Source organism: Tripterygium wilfordii, chromosome 3, assembly GCF_013401445.1.
Source record: "Tripterygium wilfordii isolate XIE 37 chromosome 3, ASM1340144v1, whole genome shotgun sequence".
NCBI lineage: Eukaryota > Viridiplantae > Streptophyta > Magnoliopsida > Celastrales > Celastraceae > Tripterygium > Tripterygium wilfordii.
In genome coordinates, this window is record NC_052234.1 from 6,688,534 (window position 1) to 6,710,428 (window position 21,895).

The 21,895-nt window shown below is 38.0% G+C and overlaps 2 protein-coding genes and 1 pseudogene across 2 annotated transcripts; all 3 read right to left on the reverse strand.

The window, feature by feature from the left end:
- Positions 1-3,200: 3,200 nt before the first annotated feature.
- Positions 3,201-5,120, reverse strand: LOC119995560. The gene is made up of 3 exons (XM_038842075.1): positions 4,990-5,120; positions 4,648-4,896; positions 3,201-4,602 (listed from the first exon to the last, which is right to left on the reverse strand). Exons 1-3 carry the CDS (start codon positions 5,118-5,120, stop codon positions 3,201-3,203), a joined length of 1,782 nt encoding a protein of 593 aa, XP_038698003.1.
- Positions 5,121-13,500: 8,380 nt separating this feature from the next.
- LOC119990402 (probable terpene synthase 6) lies at positions 13,501-15,904 on the reverse strand. The gene is made up of 7 exons (XM_038836296.1): positions 15,693-15,904; positions 15,318-15,594; positions 14,842-15,214; positions 14,549-14,767; positions 14,320-14,458; positions 13,999-14,247; positions 13,501-13,922 (listed from the first exon to the last, which is right to left on the reverse strand). Exons 1-7 carry the CDS (start codon positions 15,798-15,800, stop codon positions 13,611-13,613), a joined length of 1,677 nt encoding a protein of 558 aa, XP_038692224.1. The 5' UTR covers positions 15,801-15,904; the 3' UTR covers positions 13,501-13,610.
- Positions 15,905-19,990: 4,086 nt separating this feature from the next.
- On the reverse strand, positions 19,991-20,897 carry LOC119995561 (annotated as a pseudogene).
- Between the last annotated feature and the right edge of the window lie 998 nt (positions 20,898-21,895).

Below are 21,895 nucleotides of genomic sequence, written 5' to 3' on the forward strand. Positions count from 1 at the left end.
GTCGAGCCTCCAAGAAGCTCGTTGGTGATCAAAATCCGCCTCAAAATATGGTTTCAAGCGATGCCCATTGACTTTAAAACTAGCGCTGCCCGAATCTTGCCTAATCTCAACAGCTCCATGTGGGAACACTTGTACCACCGTAAATGGTCTTGACCATCTAGATTTCAACTTTCCCGGAAAGAAACGAACTCGAGAGTTGAATAACAATACTCTTTGCCCAACAAAGAAGTGTTTCTTGATGATACGCTTGTCGTGCCACCTCTTCGTACGATCCTCGAAAATTCTCGAACTTTCATATGCTTCATTCCGGATTTCCTCCAGTTCGTTCAGCTGCAAAAACCTCTTCTCACCAGCCCTATTCAGGTCAAAATTAAGTGCTTTAACAGCCCAAAAAGCCTTATGTTCTAGCTCAACCGGTAGGTGACAAACTTTTCCGAAAACAAGCCTATAAGGCGACATTCCAAGAGGAGTTTTATAAGCAGTCCTATATGCCCAAAGAGCATCATCTAGATGTAAACTCCAATCTTTTCTGGATGCATTGACAACTTTTTCTAGAATTTTCTTAATTTCCCGATTCGTCACCTCCACTTGTCCACTCGTTTGCGGATGGTAGGGCGTAGCCACTTTGTGGGAAACTCCATACTTCGCCAAAACTGACTTGAAGAGTCGATTACAAAAGTGCGCGCCACCATCACTAATAAAGAACCTTGGAGCTCCAAAACGAGAGAAAATATTTTTTCGTATAAATTTGACCACCACTTTTGAATCATTGGTGGGAAGTGCGGCTGCCTCTACCCATTTGGACACGTAGTCCACCGCCACTAGAATATATTCATTGCCAAAAGAAGAAGGAAAAGGGCCCATAAAATCAATCCCCCACACATCAAATAGTTCTACTTCCAGAATACTAGTAAGAGGCATTTGAGTACGACTCGAGATAGTCCCCGTTCTTTGACAACAGTCACAAGCAGTGACAAAACTATGAGCATCCTTAAACAGAGTAGGCCACCAGAAGCCAGATTGTAGCACTTTCACTGCAGTTTTTGCTGAACCGTAGTGACCTCCGCACATCATGGCATGACAATGCCGCAATATATCCTCCATCTCTGACTCAGGTACACACCGTCGAATGATCTGATCCGAGCAATGTTTCCATAGGTAAGGATCATCCAAATAATAATGCTTGACATTAGAAAAAAATTTATTTCTTTGGTGCGTAGACAAGCCTGTAGGTACTACTCGGCTGGACACATAATTTGCAAAATCAACAAACCAAGGGCCTTTCAATTCAACTGTGTACAGCTGTTCATCCAGGAAATACTCAATAATGGGGACCACATCTCCGCCATCTTCATACACTAGTCGTGATAAATGATCAGCTACAACATTTTCGGATCCCTTCTTATCTTTTATCTCAATATCGAACTCTTGTAGAAGAAGAATCCATCTTAAAAGCCTCCGTTTAGCTTCTTTCTTGGACAATAAATATTTCAAAGCTGAATGATCAGAATAAACAGTCACCTTTGAGCCAATCAAATAGGAACGAAATTTGTCTAAAGCAAAGACTACAGCCAACAGCTCTTTCTCCGTAGTAGCATAATTCAACTGAGCAACGTTGAGCGTCCGACTAGCATAATAAATTACTCGCATTACCTTCTCTTTTCGCTGCCCCAAAACAGCCCCAACGGCATAGTCACTCGCATCGCACATAATTTCGAATGGTAGACTCCAATCGGGTGCAATAATGACAGGTGCCGTAGTGAGCTTCTCTTTGAGCAACTCAAATGCCTTCAAACATTTTTCATTGAAATCAAAATTGGCATCCTTGAGAAGGAGAGACCATAGGGGTTTTGTAATTTCTGAAAAATCCCTAATAAATCTCCTGTAAAACCCCGCATGTCCTAGAAAACTTTGGACAGCTTTAACACTTGTCGGAGGAGGCAATTTCAAGATAATCTCTATTTTTGCCTTATCAACTTCAATGCCCTTCGCTGAAATTTTGTGCCCAAGCACGATGCCTTCTTGTACCATAAAATGGCACTTCTCCAAGTTTAAAACCAAGTTAGTTTCCACACACCGTTGAAGCACCAGTGATAAATTATGTAGACACGCATCATAAGATGAGCCAAAGACTGAAAAATCGTCCATGAAAACCTCAATAAAAAGCTCCACCATATCTGAAAATATGCTCATCATGTAGCGCTGAAAAGTAGCGGGTGCATTGCATAAACCAAAGGGCATCCGCCTATATGCAAAAGTACCAAAAGGGCATGTAAACGTAGTCTTTTCTTGATCTTCGGGAGCTATAGGGATCTGATTGTACCCGGAGTATCCATCCAAAATGCAATAATAAGCATATCCGGCCAATCTTTCAAGCATCTAATCAATAAAAGGCAAGGGAAAGTGATCCTTGCGTGTACCGTTGTTGAGCTTCCTATAGTCAATACATACCCTCCAACCTGTGACAATACGTGTAGGTATCAACTCATTTGCTTCGTTTTTGACCACCGTCATGCCTCCTTTCTTCGGTACAACTTGGGTAGGACTCACCCAACTACTATCTGAAATCGGATAGATAATTCCCGCATCTAAGAGCTTTAACACTTCAGCCCGAACAACCTCCTTCATGTGTGGATTTAACCTTCGTTGATGCTCGACCGAAGGCTTATAATCATCCTCCATTAAAATGCGGTGCATACACATGGAAGGGCTAATCCCTCTAATATCTGCAATGGTCCACCCAATAGCAGTCTTATACTCCTTTAAAACACGCACAAGCTTCTCCTCTTCAAGTGAACTCAAATTTTCAGCAACAATAACTGGAAGTGTATCATTCTCACCAAGATAAACATATTTTAAGTGAGTTGGCAGCGGTTTGAGTGTCAAAGTAGGTGCTGAAATTACACTCGGTAAAGGCTTTGAAGGTGCCAGACCAAGTTCTTTGAATTTTTCTCTCCTCCATGGCTGAGTTGGCTTGTTCGAATCAAGATAATGAACACATTCCACAAGTGAAGGGTTGCCATCAGCTGTTGTAACACTTCTTCTCAGGGTTGTCTCCAAGATATCAGCTGTCAAGTGTTCTTCAAGATCTTCCACGACCGAGCTATCAATAATATCTATGCTGAAGCAATTTTCTGTATCTTGCGGTGACTTTTTTACTTCATTAAATACTTGAAAAGTGGTTGTTTCCTCTCCCATCCTCATTGCTCCACGTCAATAAGTGTGCGAGCCGTGAGTAAGAAAGGACGACCCAAAATCAGCTGCGTATCCGAATCTCCCTCCATGTCTAAGACCAGAAAATCAGCTGGAAAAATTAGCTTTCCAACTCTCACTAATACATCTTCAATAATGCCTTCTGGATAGGTGATAGAGCGATCAGCCATCTGCAAAGAAACTGTAGTTGCCTTAATATCTCCAATGCCCAAAATTTTTGCAACAGATAATGGTAAGAGATTGATGCTAGCCCCCAAATCACATAAGGCTCGCTGAAATAATTGGGTGCCGATCACATATGGAATTTTGAAACTCCCTCTGTCACTCAATTTTGGTGGAAGTTTTCGTTGCAAAATAGCACTACATTCTTCATTGAGTTGAATCTTCTCATGATGGCCGAACTTCCTCTTCTTGGAAAGTATGTCTTTCATGAATTTGGCATATTTCGGCATCTGTTCAAGAGTGTTAGCAAAGGGAATATTTATTTCCAATTTTCTGAACATAGAGAGAAACTTAGAGAATTTCTCATCATCATTCTTCTTCTGCAGCCTTTGTGGAAATGGAATGGGTGGTACATAAGTAGGAATTGGCACAGTAGCCTTCCGAACTGTAGTATCAACTGATTCTTCAGTAGGTGCTGGAGTATTATTTCCTATGTCAGATTCTACCCGCTGGTCATCCTTCTCTGCATCGAGATCAACGGCAGTTTTAACTTGCTTTCCTCGCCTCAAACTGATGGCTTTCGCCTGTTCTTGATTTTTAGGATTTATTTCTGTCTGACTTGGCAAGGATCCTCTATCCCTGCCACTAAATGCCTCAGCTATTTGTGCGACTTGAATCTCCAAGTTTCGAATGGATGCTTGTTGATTCTGAAAGTTGGTCTTTGTTTCCGCCATGAATTGTGTAGAGACTGTAGTCAATTGAGTTAAAGCCAAATTTACCTTATTTTCTTGAGGAGCATAACCAGGTGGTGGTCTCTGAACATTCTGGTTATTCGACCATGAAAAATTCGGATGATTCCTCCAGCCTGGATTGTAAGTGTTAGAGTATGGGTCATTGCGCTGTCTGTTGAAATTTCCAATTTGACTAGCTTGCTCCATAGTGATCGTACACTCAGATATGGAGTGAGGACCTGCACAAAAATCACAAGTATTAGTTGGAGAATTAGTGGAATTAACGCTCAAAGAATCAACTTTTTTAGTAAGGGAAGAGATTTGTGCGGTTAGCATAGCCATTGCATCAAGCTCAAACACAGGGGCTGGTTTAGGATTGATCCTCTTGCTCGGCCATTGGTAGTTGTTTGTGGCCATTGTCTCCAGCAAATCCCATGCTTCTCGATGGTTCTTTCCCATGAGTGCTCCACCAGATGCAGCATCAACCAAAGTACGGCTGTTAGCACTTAGCCCATTATAAACGGTCTACATCTGGATCCACTCTGGAATCTCATGGTGTAGGCACTTCCTCAGTAGCTCCTTGAACCTCTCCCATGCCTCATAAAGTGGCTCCTTGTCATATTGATTAAATGTCAAAATTTCTTGGCGAACCCTTGCGGTCTTCGCAGGTGGAAAATATTTTGCCAAGAATCTTGTTTTGAGATCATCCCATGTCCGAATTGAATTTGTAGGCTCTGAATACAGCCATGTCTTAGCTTTATCCTTCAAGGAGAATGGAAATAGTCGTAATCTGATAGCGTTATCAGAAACTCTTTGTATTTTGAACGTGTCACATATCTCCAAGAAAGTCGCCAAGTGGATGTAAAAGGTGGAAGCCTACTACAATAGTTGAATGGTATTCCGCCGAATTTCAAAGGTTTGAATGTTAAGTGTCGGCCTCTGACTTGCTGATTGAGTAGCTGTTGGTGTAGTATATTCCCTTAAAGTCCTCAACGACAAATTCTCTTCAGCCATAGTGATTGTTTTGGTGGTCTCAACTTGCTTCTTATTTTCACGTTTAAGTCTATGAAAGGTCCATTCGATCTCAGGATCAAAGAGGACTCGCTCCAAGCTTCGCGAATGTCTCCTCTCAGAGTTCATGCACAATCAAGAGCACCTGAAAAGAATACGAAAATTAAGATTAAAAGTTAAAATCCAGAGTAAGTCTTGAATTAAGCCAATACCAATAGTAAAATATCCTAAGATAGTCCCCGGCAACGGCGCCAAAAACTTGTTGGAAAAATTATTTGCAAGCGCACGAAATCGCAAACAAGTAATACAGTGATCAAAGATCGGATATCGAACCCTCAAGAACTATCTCATTCAATCAACTAAGGCTATCAATTTAATCACAAACAGTACCTGGATACCAAATTGAGTTTGAATATCAAAAGAATAAAAGAGCAAACACTAATTAATAGCAAACTAGTAAGTGGGATAAAAGTCAAGATTTAAAAGGCACTAGAGCATATGATTTCGCCGTAGCTATCTCAATTGAATCTCAATTTGAATAAACCTTGGACAATTATTCTTGTTATCAATGGGTTTCCCTAACTTACTTCATACACCCTTTCAGGCTGTATCAAACTACTTCTAATCAACACCCGTCTCTTTCAAGCATGAGTTAGGAAATCAGAAGCACATTAAGATCATAGGAGAACCATTAAAACACTGCATAAACTATGGATCTATGTCTGGCATCCATTCAGTTTATGGTATTCATGACACGATCACTACCATATTCTTCCTTCCAGACAAAACAATGATAAATCAATCAATCAAACATTGGCCAGATGTTTAATAGCATTAAGAACAGTCATGAACACATAACAATGAATAATTTTTAGGAATTTATTGAAACGTCGACTTCAATCGAGAAAAGCTAGGCTACATCATAGCCCTAGCAAAATAGTTTTAGTTACAATTCATTCTCTAAGTAATCCAATCAATTCTAGGAAAAGATAACATAAATAGAGATGAATGAAAACCCCTTGAATTGATGAAACTATGGTTGACAGCACGCTCCAATCTTGAGTCTTACAAAGCCTTGGCAAAGAGTTGCTTCGTTTCTTGGAAACCAAGGGAAACTTGTTATTTTCTTTTCTTCTCCCTACCCTAAAGGCATAGCCTCCCTTTTATACTAAACCTAGGAGTCAAAAGAAACCTAATTCTAGTCAAACTCAGAAGACTGCTCGTCAAGTACCGCTTGAGCGGTTACAGTCGCTCGATCTGGAAATATACTAGCCTCTGGTCCAACAACTTAACTCTCTTCCGCTTGATCCTTTAGGAGCGCTCGAGCGGCCTTACACAATAGCAACTCCACTTTGCACCTTTCCTAGCACGCGACTACATCCAGATCTCTCCAAATTGTTGTGCAGCTCACCTACAATAAAAACACAGAACCTTCATTGTACTACCAACCCCATTTCACTAAATTTACCGAGAACAAATAAAAAATTACTCTTCAAAATGTGTACAAATATATGCACATCACTTGCCTCCCATACTTGGCTCAGGCATGGCCCGTTCCATTGTTCTATGGTCGTAACTTGAGTTCCTCTGAATGATTACCTTGCCTGGCCTTAAATGATTTTACTATTATTTCTTCTGAGTTTGATATTCTCATTTCTTCTTTCCCTGCCTTGCCTCCCATACTTGGCTCTTCATCTCGTCATTTTATTTTTAATACTTTTTGGCATGAAGTTAGTCAATATTTGTTTTCTTCTATTATTGGCCATCCTTGCTTGGCTTCTGAGTTGGGTCTCTCTAGGGTTTTATCCCCTACTCATCCATTGGCCAATTTAATTAGGCCTATAAGGCACGGAAAACTACCTATAGATGATTCGGTCAGCATTGCCCGACGCAAGGTATTTCTTCTAATTTCGCATTATTTCCATTTAACATTTAAAAGCTAATAGCCTTCTTTCGTACTTCGTAGAGATTGCGAACTCATCCCACTACTACTTCTTTTGGTTCTCAGGGGAGATTATGTGTGTATGAATTTTATTTCAATAAATAGATCTGACCTTTTTCTTTTAGCAGGACGAAACATCTCTAAGGCATCGCGTTTCGGACTGGATCTCAACCTGGAATCAATTGCAACTCACACCCCCCAACACTCATTTGACTTCCAATGAAGCCGTTAATCTAGACGAGGCTCGTAATGTCGTGGCCATGTTTGCTGCATTTCTTGAACTAAGTCTTGGTTAGATTGCTTTACCTGAGAACTTCATACGGCTTGGCTTGATAGAGTCCTCCATGCCTTCTGTTGCGGTTCTTAATGCTCTTCCTCTGAGTGCATGACTTTTAATATCTAATGGCATGCAGGAAATTCGTACTCTTGTTGAAAGACATCGTCAATCCCAGTCTACTGCAACTTTGGTTGAGTCACTTACTACCTAGAGGTTACACTCGTCCAACGCAGTCAAAGCCAAGCAGGAAACTATCCTGAAATTGTTGGACGCTCTTGCTATAAAAGACTCTATTTTAGAGCTTTTAAAGGTTCAACAAAATAATGTTCGACATGATGTTGAGAGAATTCAGTAAGAGAAAGAAGATTTGCAACAGATTTTGGCCGCAAAGCTAGAGGCAGCTTCGGACTGATCAAGGAATTTAGAGCTCTGAATGAGACCAACACTTCGACCGAGCCCATGATTGACTATGACATGATCTTCCGTAATTGGCAAAAACTTTGTGCTGATATGTTAAACCTCCAGCAATTTTTAGGCCATTAAATTTTTATATTCTTACTCTTTTTTTTGAAGTATTGTAAGATGGGCATTTTCATCTTTTCGTTTAATGGCATGATTTCTTCTTCTTTGGGTTACATTTATGACTATGACTTTTCCCATGCTATTTTCTCTTAGAACCATTTTCCAACACCATTCATTTGTATTTGGTTCATGATCATAATGGTACCATCTTTTGACGTTCCAACTTCTAATAGCTACCACGCCATGCATTCAAATACCATCTTTTTTCGGTAAGGGCACTACTCAAGGTTTTGTTTGGGGAGGCTAATATGTTTGCCTGGTTTGGTGTTCCCCATATTTTTATTTATATATTTTTCATTATGGACTTGTCCGTCTTCCTCTTCCTTATAGATTTTCATGTTCCCAAACTGATGGAACATACTTTTTCAAATATTTGTCATTTGTGGCACGAATATGCATTTCTCCATCTTGATCCTTCAAATGGTACGCACCATTAAGCAACGTGGACTCCACTTGGTATTGTCCTTCCCAATTGGGTGACCACTTTCCATACCTAGGGTCTTTTATATCGAGAGGCAATCTGGCCTTCCATAATAATTCCATGTGCTCAAAGGACTTGGCCATTAGTTTTTTACTGTAACACTTAGCTACCTTTGCTTTTTGTTTCTCAATCCTATTTAGCGAGTCTAACCTAATTTCGTTCAATTCTAACAAATTTTGTATCATAGCCTCTATATAATCTTCTTCACTCAAATGATCTTGTAAAGTTATTCATATTGATTGAACATTTATTTCTACAGGTAGAACTTCTTGCCCGTATACTAATTGAAAAGACGTAATATTAGTAGCTGAACGAGGACTCGTCCTGTACGCCCATAGCGCTTGTATTAAAGTTTCATGTCATTGTCTGGTATTTTGTTCAATCTTCTTTCTTATAATATTTTTTAGAGCTTTGTTGGACGATTCAGCCTGTCCATTAGACTGAGCATAATAAGGGGTCGAATTGACTAGTTGGATGCCGAATTCGTCCAAGAAACTTTTTACCCTTTCTCCATTGAGTGAAGTTCCATGATCGACCATTATAGTTTGAGGAATCCCAAACCTGTATATAATATGGTTTTTTATGAAATCAATCACACTTTCTTGAGTTATTTTGTTCAAAGGTATTGCTTCGACCCACTTGGTAAAAAATCTATAGCCACTATGATGAAAGTATGTTGTTTGGACGATGGGGGATGAATTTTTCCTATCAAATCTATGGCTCAACCTCTAAATGGTCGTGGTTTGATGATAGATACAATCTCTTTGGCAAGTCCATGTTTCTGACAAGCTTGGCAACCTTTAGCAAATTGGGCACACATTTCTCCCATTTTTGGCCAAAAATAACCATGCCTTATAATTAACCATCTCATTTTTATATCAGCTTGATGAGCCCCACATATTCCTTCGTGCACTTCAACCATTATAGTTTTGGCTTCTTACAAACTCACACATTTCAGCAATACTCCATCTAGGCGTTTCTTGTAAAGTGTCTTGTCCACCAACATGAAATTTAGAGCTTTCAATTTTCTTTTCCTAGTCACTGTCATACTTGGATTATTTAAGAAGGTGGCTATTTCCAATCTCCAATCTAACTTGTTTAATCCGATTGTTAGGAATAACAGGGATTTGTATTAAAAATACTTTCGATGTATCTAGAAATAGAACATTGAATAGGTGGGAAGATCGATTGTCAACAATTGGATTGAGAATTGGGGATTAATGGATTAATGGAGTTCGATTGGATAAGAGGAGGTGAAATTAGGAACCCTAGTGTTTGACTCTCTTGAAAACTCACTTTCGTGTTTGTTTGTTTGGTTGATTGATTCAATTGTTAATTAGTTGTTAATCTCTTTAAATACTTGTTTAGTATTAGATAAAACAAACCCAAACAATTCGCTTACCCATTTTAGTGTGAAAATTGCTTAGGTTGATACTTAATTGAAATTTGTCAATACATCCTCGTGGGAACGATACTTTATTCACTCTTTATTACTTGTGCGATTTATGCGCTTGCAAATATTTCACATCAGTATCCTTAAACTACTATTTGAATTGAAATATGTATTGGTATCTAGAACTTTGTTTAAGGGGGAGTGCATTTGCTATGTTTGGTGAGAAGTATACATGCTTAAAGTGAGGGGGAGCATATGTGTATTTAAATTGATATCTTATAACTCACTTAATTTATATGATGAACAATTTGAGCATGAATTGGAAAGACTATATATATTAAGGGGAAGTCCTTACATTCAATCTCAGACCTTTTTGATAATAACAAAAAGGGGAGAAAAATTGTAGTTTTGAACATTGTTATATCTTTAGAAAACTACATTGCACATTTTGTCATCATCAAAAAGGGGAGATTGTTGGACCAAGACTTAGTGTCTATGTCAACATTGTGTTTTTTATGATTGTGTGCCAAAATGTGTGTGGGCATGCTTAACTTGAATATGTCTTAAAATGTGAAAAGATATGTTTTGATGGTTGCTTTGCAAAATACATGTTTAATGTTCCGACTATGATTACATCTTGATTCAATGATTCATTTGCTAAATGCTTATGCTTATAATACTCTATGTGCAATGGAAGATTATTTGAACTATATTAACCTATGTTTCAAGCATGAAGCTCAAATGAGCTTACAAGCATTTTTGAGATTGTTTCAGGTTCAGTTTTATGTTCATGTTTCCGGCAATCCAAGAATGGTCTTGGAAGACCTAGGACGTGCTAAGAAATACCTAAGCACCTTGTCAATCCACTAGAAGCAAATTGAAGTAAATTTGTAAAATGTCATATTGGCAATTGAAGTGGCTGAGTATGCAATAATTGTGTGCATGGATGATTGAATCGACTATTAAGGAAAGAAAATCAAAGGAGCTTTCCAAATATATTCAAAGGAGTTGATTTCAACATTAAAGAGGAGCTAGCCATTGCAACTAAAGTCAAATTGAAGAACTTGCTTTCCTAACTTCTGAAGACCATAATTCAAGACATGTTCCCAAACAAGAAAAGATTACATCTAATCTCATGAAGCATTATTGCTAATTCAATGGAGACTATGGAGCCAAAATTACATAGTCAAATGTGAAGAGGTAATTGCTGAAATCAAATCAAGGTGATTGAAGAGTCTCATTCAATCTTAATAAAGAAAATCCTCGTCTTTTACTTGAAGCAAAATTGGAGAGCCTGGTTTCCTATTTTGGTGAAGGCCAAGTGAAGGCCAAAATTAAAGTATTGTTTCCTAAACTTGAAGAGTGCGCTAGCCATTTCTACAAAGTCAAATTGGAGGTTCCATTCCCATATTCCTGGAGAACAAAATCAAGGTTGGTTTCCTATTCTACATAGAGAAGATTATGGAGATCATTTCCGAATCAAAAAGAAGCATGATTTCCGAAATTAAGGGTCTCAAACTCAATTACCTTCTTTGTTCCTGCTTAATTCTATATAGCAGCCCATGAATTCAACAAGCAGTAGTGGAAGAGTCTGGTCAGATTTCCTCTCAACTAATTCATGAAACTTTGCAAGCAAACATTCCATCTATTCTTCTCTCCTCCCGAAAAGCTTTCGAGTCTATTCAATACCTGTTCTTGATTAGAAAGAGCTCCTACACTCTTGAGTTATACTCTATCCGTGAGCTTTGAAACACAAGAGAGTTTCATCTCCTATTATATCTACCAATCAATTGAGTGGAACCTTTGAGTCTTTATTGTAAACCCTTTTGTGGGTATTCTCTTTGTGAGTTGTGAAAGTTTTGTGATTTGTCTTTAAAATCATGTGTGTAAAAAGTCAGGAGGTGACTTGTTGAAAAACAGTTTGGTGGTTTACTCCGGAAAGACCATCGTATTTCCTTAGTGGATTAAAAGCTTAAGCGGGGTGCTTAGGGAGTAGATATAGGAGAGTGCTCCGAACTACTATAAAAATCGATTGTGTGCTTTGCTTTCTGCTCTTTACATTCTATTACTTGCCTTGCATGTTTGATTGAATACTTGTCATAATTCTGATATTTATCAAAGCTCTTGATTTCAAACTAAATCTAATCATTTTCTAGTATAACATATTTGAACATCACAGTTGTCAAGTTATCTTTCATAGTTGATTTGTAATGCGATACTTGATGATTGTTTTGGTTTCAAATACTATTAAGGTTCGGCTACTAGTTCAATTATTGACAACTTTGGCATATAATAATTTTGTTAACTTAGTATTCACACGGTTCAAAACCTGATTTATAGTGCATGCTTATTTGATCTTTGTGCTTTCGTGTGCTGATTTTGTATTTGAGGATTCCTAATAGGAATTTGGGGATACAATTCACCTCTCTCTTGTGTAGCCTAGGTCCTTCAATATGTACCATGAACTTGTACGCATTATCAGGAAAACGAACATCCCATTCGACAAACATGACTTCAAATCAAAAACAAATCTCTATTTACAATCTCAAATTGCATATATGAATACGTCCAACAACCAAAACCCCTACAATAGCTCATCCTGTACTACTCAGTCCTTATTTTGAATGCACAGTACAATAAGATTGTCGTCGTCATTGTAGAAAGCCCCAAATTGGCAACTAAATCCCTAATATAAATTTCTGCACGTTTTAGACAGTTGAGCTACAAGAGAACGTACGTTTTGTGACCGATGAAGATCGATGCTTAGAGCTGAGATAAGACGACCGGAGAACACAGTCGTATGCTAAAGGAACAGAGAGGCCACATTCTGCCAAAGGACAGAGGAGGTCGTAGTCTGTCAATGAGCGGAGGAGGGCGCAGTTAGCCACGTGGTGGAGGATGCCATGGTATTTTATTTTATAATAAGAAAACTTGTATTAAAACAAACCACATTAGTTATAGGATACCAATGGGAGGATCCTCGTCTAGAAACATTACAAGAAAATAAAACTCCTATATCAAGAATAAAGAAAATACTCAAAACAACTTATAGAGTCAAGAAATGTAACTCTTTCTTTAAAGCGGGCAACGGTCTTGAAGCCGCAAATTTTTCACTATGGTGAACTATCTTGGAAGCTACCAAAAAACAAACAAGATTGGAGAGTATACACCGAAGTCTTGGGATATTTTGTTCACAACCTCTTGATCAGTGCCGTCAGAAAAAACCCACATCATCGCCTAGAAAAGGTCAAATGTGAATAAGAGATGGACAAAATCACCAAATCAATGGAGGAAAACGTCAGATTTGATGAGAAAACATCTAGGGAGGAGGAGAAGCGTCGGATCTCGACTCCACCCCCGTACTGCCATGGAGAAATGATTGGAGAAAGATTTTTTGAGAGAGATTGTGATGTATGATCAAATCAAAGATACATCCGCTCCACTTTTTGTTATGTACAAAGACAAACAAAATTAAGTGCCTAATCTCACTTTTTTTTTATTAAGGAAGTATAGGAAAAATAAGACAGGGATGTTATTGTGTGTTACATTAGAGTGTTTGTCGATGACGGCGAGATTAGATTCCCTAATTTATTGTTCGAAGTTAATGCTATTTATGAATGAATATTTTACATTATTTAGGCTTGAAATGATAACTTCATAATGCACAAAAACAGAAGTAATACGTATTTGGTACTTGGACACTATTAAGATCGATGTGAAAATATTCTTCATGATTATTTTGATGTATAATATAATATTATGACGAGGTTCTCCATCAGCTTTTGATACAAAAGCAACACCGTACGGGTGGGTATCCTCTATGTATTAATTATATCTTGCATTGGTATTTGTTGAATGAACAAAGACTTGACATGCTCCTTCAAATTCACTGGATTTGAATATCCATCTTCCTTCTTGTAGACAACATCAATGATGCGTGTTAGGTTCAGAATTGGCATCAGAAGATGAAGAGAAACAGCAGTTGGTCTCACACATTCTTCATTAATATCCTTCCAAGCATTTGCAATCCTAATTTGGAAATCTTGAACCACCTCTTCCTCACTCGACACACCATATTGCTTCATAAAGCACTCAATACTTGAGGCAACATGCCCCCTCTCTTGCTCCTCCTACAATCACATACTCAATTTAGTTTCAATTAACAATTATTAATCAACTTATACAATACAAACTCGTTATTCATACCTTGTGTGACATTATGTCGTCCATAAGACGACCGATCATTTCGGAAGCCCTAACAATTTTTGGGATGCTTTTGAGCCATTCAAATTCTTTTCTTCCTGCAATTTCTCCCATGCCTAGAAAACATGCAGCTGGAATTGCATGATAACAACTTGTGATCAATGCATTCTCCATGTACTCATCAAATGTTGGTACGTAACCTTTGTTGCACCACTCGGCTTCGATGTGGTAGGCTTTCACCATTTCTCTTAACTATACACATAAACATAATTAACAAAGCCATAATTAAGCATAAGTGAGGTTAATTAGTGACGTAAATCGTACCGCATCTCTAGCATAAGTGACACAAGAAGATCTTCCTTCATTTTTCAATTCGTTCTCGAATTCATCGTAGAGATTTAGAATCATCTTGTAAAAAACTTTCATGTAATCGGGTAGTTGATCAATGGCACCAATGTCCCACCTAGGAATCAATTTAAATTCACATATTTAAACAATTATAGATACACATGTGCATAAAAAGAAGATCAAGAAGTAGAAATTAATATCAAACCTCTCAACTGCATCGGTCAAGAGTCGGAGTTCTTCAATTGTACCGTATGCATCATATGTGTCGTCTAAAATTGAGATCATTGTCACACTTTTAGTAAGAAAAATTCGGACACGTCCATAATGAGGTTCAAAGTTAGACCCAACAGTCCACATGTAGATTTCAGCAATTCTATCTCTTGCATAAGGAAATTTTGACACAATCTGCAAGTCTTTATACCACCTACAATGACAACGATTAGTGCTAAGCCAATCAAAGTAATTGAAAAATGTTTATTAGAGTAAAAGAAATTGCACCTTGAGACATGACTTAGCTCTTGTTGGTGCAACAATTGTACTCGATTAAAATCGATTTTCGCTAATTTGAGCAGAATTTCATTTCGAGACTCGTCTTCTTCGTAGAAATTGATGTATTGCCTTGACTCGATTCTTGGTATGCCCTTGTGATAAGGTTGTTGCAGTGCATGAGAAACTCGGTTTGCAAAGTGTGGGTTCAATTGTGTCACCATGGAATGAAGAGAATTTTTTGAAAAACCAAGTGCTTCATCCAAAACATCCTCTCCGTGCATGCTCAAGTGAGAAGCTTCATACAAGCTTAGCATCCCATTCACATCAGTAGCTAGACTCATTTTCAACTTTCCATCATCTCCCTTAAACTTCTCAAACACGGCTAGTTTCAATAATTCACAAAGCATCTTGTCAGTAAAAACATAAAAATTTTAATTTTGTTTCATCAAAAAATTAGGTTTATATAAATATTATTGATCGCTTACCACAAGATATTTTGTAACCATATTGTCTAAAGACACGAAATAGAAGTGCAACAGTGTATATGCTGTAGGCATTGGCATCGACGAGTTTAATTTTGATTATATCGAGATTTTGCATAAGCTGGTCTTCAATCTCTCTTTCAAAGTGGTACGAAATGCCAAGACGACCCAACAAGTCGATCAACTCAACTTTCTCCACAATGTGATCATTTGTAGACAACAACATATCTTTGACTTGTACTTTCAGCTCGTCCACTCTCTTTGTGTACGATCCATACACCTACAAATTCAACCATATATAAATGTCTATAATTAGCCAAAAAAAATACACTATATATCAAACACATAGAAGTAAATTAAGATTAAAGTGTCACGCACCGAGTCTTGATCAGAAGCAAAAGAAGCAAAGTCATCGTGACCCCAAATGGCAGGAGCGAAGTTGGCCAACCGCCGTGGAGCCTCCGCGGATTGGGTTGTTGCCGCCATTGAAATCAATATATGATTATGATATCAAGAAGTGTGTGTTTATGCAAATATTATAGACAGAAAACAAAGGGTAAGGGAGTGCAATGATGATTTATCAACTTAAGTGTGCTGTGTGCTGTGTACATTTGGTGGTCTTGCTAATTATAGACTTCAAATGACATTCGCAATCATGTGTAGCAGTCTTTTTTTTAAATAATTGAAGTTGGCATGGCATGACACATTGACAAATGCAAGTCTTTTAGTTGGGACCCTTTTGTTGACCACCATATACATTATTTTAGGGAATGAAGATTAAAAGTCATTATATTACGTAACACCACTTAAATGCTTAGTTTTGGGAAATAATTAATATTAAATCGGAGATTGAGGATCCTTCTTTTGACCATATTTATATGTCTTTAGGATCTGCCCGATAGCCTGTAAAGTACTGTAGAGGGTATGGTTGTATAGGGATAGGGCGGGTTGGAATTAGTCCAGCCAATTCCACTAAATCATCACCATTCAAAGCATGATTACATTGGATTTGACAACACCACATCCCATCATTCAATGGTGCAGATTTGGTGGAATTGATAGAATAATTCCAGTCAATCTTTTTCCGGTTGTATAACCTACATACATGATAATTTAACAATACTTTAGAATATTCATATTTTCTGACATAATAAATATTCACAGTGTTGAATATTGGCTCACAACACTATTGATTTGGTGGCTTGGAAAAAACAAAAACAATTAGTTGTCTTTGCCTTGAAGTCAAATATCACATACTTGTGACAATTAATTGTCTTTCATTTAAAGTACAAAGAGTCTCATCTCCTATATCTATGAGAGGGTTTTGTCGATGGTGTGAGCAAGTGAGAGCTAGTAAACCGAGTGAGTCTGTGAGAGCTTGTAAACAGAGGTGAGAGAATACTCTGTATTTGTGAGACATTGAGTGTGTTTTGGCTTTTGGGTTTGTGAGTGGCACGTGTTCTTGTAATCTGATTGGTGAAAAAGTGATTAATCTCTATCCTCCGTGGAGTAGGTGTTGGTGTTGGAAACATGCAACTCGCAGAAGCGTATAAGGACCTCAAAGACATAAACGATAGCTAGACAAGTTTCAAAAATTTCTTATCAAATACTAATCACCATAGCACAAACCATATATCAATTAATTGCAAGAAGATTATATACCTTGAGATCTCTCTAATTTGATCTCTAATAATCAGGAACGAATGATGGAGTCAGCGAGTTTGATACTAAGCTCAAACCTGCGGATCTTCCACCGTATGCACCAATTCTCAAACTTGGATTGAGAGGGTGGTCTCTTTTCTCCAAGAACCTGAAGAACACAAACCAAAACTAGTGGAAACAATTAGAGAGTAGAGAGACCAACTGGTGTCTCAAAAACTTGTGTTAACAAAACACACACTATGTGTGTATTTATAGGGTTCGGCCAAACCTAGGGTTTTCTCCCTAGGTGGGCCGACCCCTAAGCCTCTCCCTCTCCTAATTTCGGTCCGTTTTGGTTTTCCTATATCTTCTAGTATTGGGCTTCTGGGTTACAGTGGGTAGGAAAAATAAAACACAGGCTTCCTATGAATTTAATTATCAACCCAAACCCATAGACATAATTATAATTCATAAATTATAATATATTCCACTAAAATATTATAATTACACTCCCCGTTTTATCTCAAATTAAATCTGAGTCTTTCGTTATACTTATTCATAAATTCTTTACATTTAGTTACAGATACCTGTCAATTAAATATGTCACTGACATATAATATTTAATTGACATCTTTAAATATTTCCTTGATCTTACCGCTTAACTTATTTGAATGTGTCGGATCAATGAAAATCCACCTGCAGGGTTTTGACACAATCTCAAATCCTACAAGCATTCTCAAGAGGGTATCATCAATCCATAATTGGACGTGAATTTTATTAACATATTATTTTCCATCGTACCATTAATGCGGTGACCCAACTCACTTGGTGTTTGTTGGCCTATACAAAAAGACCTCACCCTTTAGTAAATCAAAGTCCCGTATATTAAATGCACATGTACCAATAATCTTTAATAAATTAAGAATATGAACAATTCTATAACGTCTGTGTGAGTGTACAATTTTCCATATAGTCAGACTAGAAAAATTGACTCATACGTAGTCCTGATCAATACACTCCAAGTGTACTGGTATAGTAAGTTCAAGCTTTGCCGCTCTCCGTAACCAAGATAGGTATACTGAAATACTATACCACAGTCAAGTCGACGGTTTGTCCAATTCCATCTTAGCTGTGATCACTTACTTATATTCGATAGGAACTTATGAATTGATCTTCCGTGTGCAAGCTTAGACTCTACACTACACACCAATTCATATACCATATAGAATAAAAGACACTGATGCCAATATGTCTTTTCTCATTTTAAATGCTAAATATATTTTATTCAAATAAATAAATCGAGTTTGAATATTACATAAAATAATGGCCTTTAGCATACTATTCCTATCAATCTCCCACTTCTGCTCAAGGCCATGACGATACACATCTTATTGCCAGGCCCTCCAAGTGTCCCTCAAATTGTTTTGTTCGTAAGCACTTGGTGAATGGATCCGCCAAGTTATCCTTTGATGCTATCTTCATCATTACGACGTCACCTCTCCATACGATCTCTCGTATCAAGTGATACTTGCGTTCAATATGTTTTCCTTTTGAATGAGCCCTTGGTTCCTTTGAATTTGCAACTGCTCCGCTATTATCACAATAAAGTGTAATAGGCGACAGAGCTGTAGGCACCACATTCAAGTCTATAAAAAAATTCCGGAGCCACACTGATTCTTTAGCTGCCTCAGAGGCTGCTACATATTCAGCTTCCATAGTGGAGTCAGCAAGACAAGATTGCTTGACACTTCTCCAACTAATGGCTCCATCTCCCAATGTGAAAACATACCTTGAAGTTTATTTCCTGGAATCTTTGTCTGATTGAAAATCTGAATCTGTATACCTAGTGGGTATAAGCTCATCAGACTTGTAAACCAGCACATAATCTCTCGTTCTCCTTAGGTACTTGAGTATGTGCTTTACAGCAATCCAATGTTCCATACTTGGATTAGATTGATATCTGCTAAGTAGACCAATTATATAACATTTGTCTGGTTTAGTACACATCATGGTATACATGAGGCTTCCCACTATCGAAGCATATGGTACTTGACTCATTTTCTTTATCTCTTCAGCATCCTTAGGACACTGATCTCGAGATAAAGTGACTCCATATCTATAAGGAAGAAATCCTTTCTTGGAATCTTTCATGCCGAATCTTGCCAGGATGGTGTCAATGTAGACTCCCTAAGATAGGCCCAACATTCTTTATTTCCGATTTCTTAGTAGTTTGATCCCAAGAATGTGGCCGGCTTCTCCTAAATCTTTCATTTCGAATTGACTACTCAACCAGACTTTAACAGTAGATAATATAGCTACGTCGTTTCCGATGAGTAATATATCATCTACATAAAGTACTAAGAATACCACCACACTTCCATTGCTCCTCCGATAGACACAAGGTTCATCAGGACATTGCTCAAATCCATGGGATTTTATGGCCTGGTCGAATCTCATATTCCAAGACCTAAATGCCTGCTTGCGTCAATAAATGGATCTCTTAAGCTTGCACAACAGGTGCTCTTGGTTTCTCGCTACAAATCCATCTGGTTGCACCATATAGATGCTTTCGTCAAGACTTCCATTTAGGAAAGCTGTCTTGACATCCATTTACCATATTTCATAATCATAATATGTTGTAATGGATAAAAGTATCCGGATAGATTTAAGCATTGCTACCGACGAAAAGGTTTCCTCATAATCGATCCCTTCTTTCTGAGTGTACCCTTTTGCAACAAGCCTAGCTTTGAAGGTTTCAACCTTCCCATCCACCCCCTACTTTCTCTTGTAGATCCACTTGCAACCAATGGGTTTTACACCATTCGTTGGTTCTACAAGTTCCCAGAGTTGATTTGAGTATATGGACTTCATCTCATATTTCATAGCTTTCTTCCAAGATATTGCATCTTTATCTTGGAGAGCTTCTTTGTAGTTACTAGGATCAATATCTTGTTCAGTTGGGATCATTTCATACACTTCACCTAATAGAGCATACCGACTAGGTAATCTAGTTACCCTCCCACTACGACGATGCTCTATTTTTCGTTTAGAGTATTTTGGTGTGATGATTCTGTTAGATTTGTATCAGGATCTTCACGCTGATCTGGTTGATTCCCCAGCATGTCCTGATCATCCCTCTGAACATAATCAATTTGGGATTCCACAATCCTCCCACTGTTATGTGGTACTGGATCATTATCCTCAACTGGTGTTTCTTGAGTTGTTTGGTTTCCTTGTGTCTCCCCTCTTAATTCTTCAAGAGCAATCTTACTTTTGGGTTTGTGATTCATCATATAGTCTTCTTCTAAGAATCGGGCATTGGTGCTAACAATGACCTTCTGATCCTTAGGACTATAAAACAAACCACCTTTGGGCCGGACTACCCCATATCCGTATATGGGCCAAGCTGGGCTTTTGCCCTATCCATAATTCAGTAGGAGTAGTTGGTACTGACTTAGAAGGAACTAAGTTAACAATGTAGGCAGCTGTTTCCAGGGCATTGCCCCAGAAGAATTTAGGCAACTCAGAAAAACTCATCATCGATCTTACCATTTCCATAAGAGTCCTATTCCTCCTTTCTGCCACACCATTTTGTTGTGGTGTGCCTGGCGCAGTCAGCTGGGATGAAATCCCCTCTGCGTTTGAGTATTCCATAAACTCTCCCAAGAGGTATTCGCCACCACAATCAAATCGTAGTGTTTTGATACTCTTTCCTAAATGCTTCTCCGTAACTGCCTTATAGGTTTTGAACATCTCAAAAGTTTCAGACTTACGGTGCATTAGAAAAATGTATTCATACCTTGAGTAATCGTCTATGAAAGTGATGAAGTACTCATAACCTCCTCTTGCTTGGATAGTCATTGGACCACAAACATCAGAATGTATCAACTCCAAACATTCTTTGGCTCTATACCCCTTGGCCGAAAATGGTCTCTTAGTCATCTTACCTTCCAAACATGATTCACAGACTGGAAGTTCCTCAACTTCTAATGAACTCAAAGGTCCATCTCGTACCAGTCTAGTAATCCTGTTTAGATTTATATGACCTAAGCGTAGATGCCAAAGATAAGTTTGATTTGGTTTTGAAGGTTCCTTTCTCTTAGATAGCAAAATTGTTGAGTTATTCAATTCATTACATCTAGCAGAATTTGGACTTATAATGTAAAGATTATCTACCAAAGTACCAGAACAAATAAAACATTTATTGTACCTGACAATAATAGAGTTATCAAACTCAAAACAATATCCATTCAAAGCTAAAGATGGAACTAAAAGTAAATTTCATCTCATAGCTGGTACGTAAAAACAATCGTTCAAAATTAAAGTCCTATCACTACTAAAACTCAAATCAAAAACGCCTACTGCTTCTACTATTAGTCTTGTTGCATCTCCCAAAAGCATGTAACTCTCTTCTTTATTTGGTCGTCTGGTTTCCTGGAACCCCTGCAATGAATTGCAAACATGATTAGTGGCTCCAGTGTCTACACACCAAGATCCAATAGACACAACCGCTAATTGTGTTTCGACAACAAATAAAAGGAAGTTACCTTGAGTATTCTTGCTTAGCCATGTTTGACATTGCTTTTTCCAATGTCCCTTCTGGCCACAGTGAAAACACTTGCCTTTCGGCTTTTTCACTCCACCTTGAATACCCTTGGAGTTGACTGACTTATTCTTCTTTTGAGTCTTTTTCTTCTTCTTACCTTTGGTATAGTAGAAGATCCTTTCTCATTTAGATTGACCTTAGCTTGCTTAGGTTGAAGTTTTTCAGCTCCTTTAAGCTCATTGAGAAGTTTCGGCAAGGTATAAAACCTTTTGTTCATGTTATAGTTCAGCCGAAAATTCTCATAGCTATCAAGAAGAGATTGAAGTACGATATCGATCTCGCTTTCACCATCAATATCAGCACCAAGTACTTCGAGCTCATTCAAAAGACTCAT

Bases quoted from the DNA above. Each gene is read 5' to 3' on its own strand.
- LOC119995560 (XM_038842075.1), bottom strand. From the start codon at position 5,120: ATGGCTGAAGAGAATTTGTCGTTGAGGACTTTAAGGGAATATACTACA. The intron at 4,897-4,989 runs GTAGTAGGCTTC...TAACGCTATCAG, and splicing joins CGGAATACCATTCAACTATT to ATTACGACTATTTCCATTCT. The intron at 4,603-4,647 runs GTGGATCCAGAT...AAGTGCTAACAG, and splicing joins CTACACCATGAGATTCCAGA to CCGTACTTTGGTTGATGCTG.
- LOC119990402 (XM_038836296.1), bottom strand. From the start codon at position 15,800: ATGGCGGCAACAACCCAATCCGCGGAGGCTCCACGGCGGTTGGCCAAC. The intron at 15,215-15,317 runs GTAAGCGATCAA...TATTGAAACTAG, and splicing joins TGGTTACAAAATATCTTGTG to CCGTGTTTGAGAAGTTTAAG. The intron at 14,248-14,319 runs GTACGATTTACG...TTATGTGTATAG, and splicing joins TCACTTATGCTAGAGATGCG to TTAAGAGAAATGGTGAAAGC.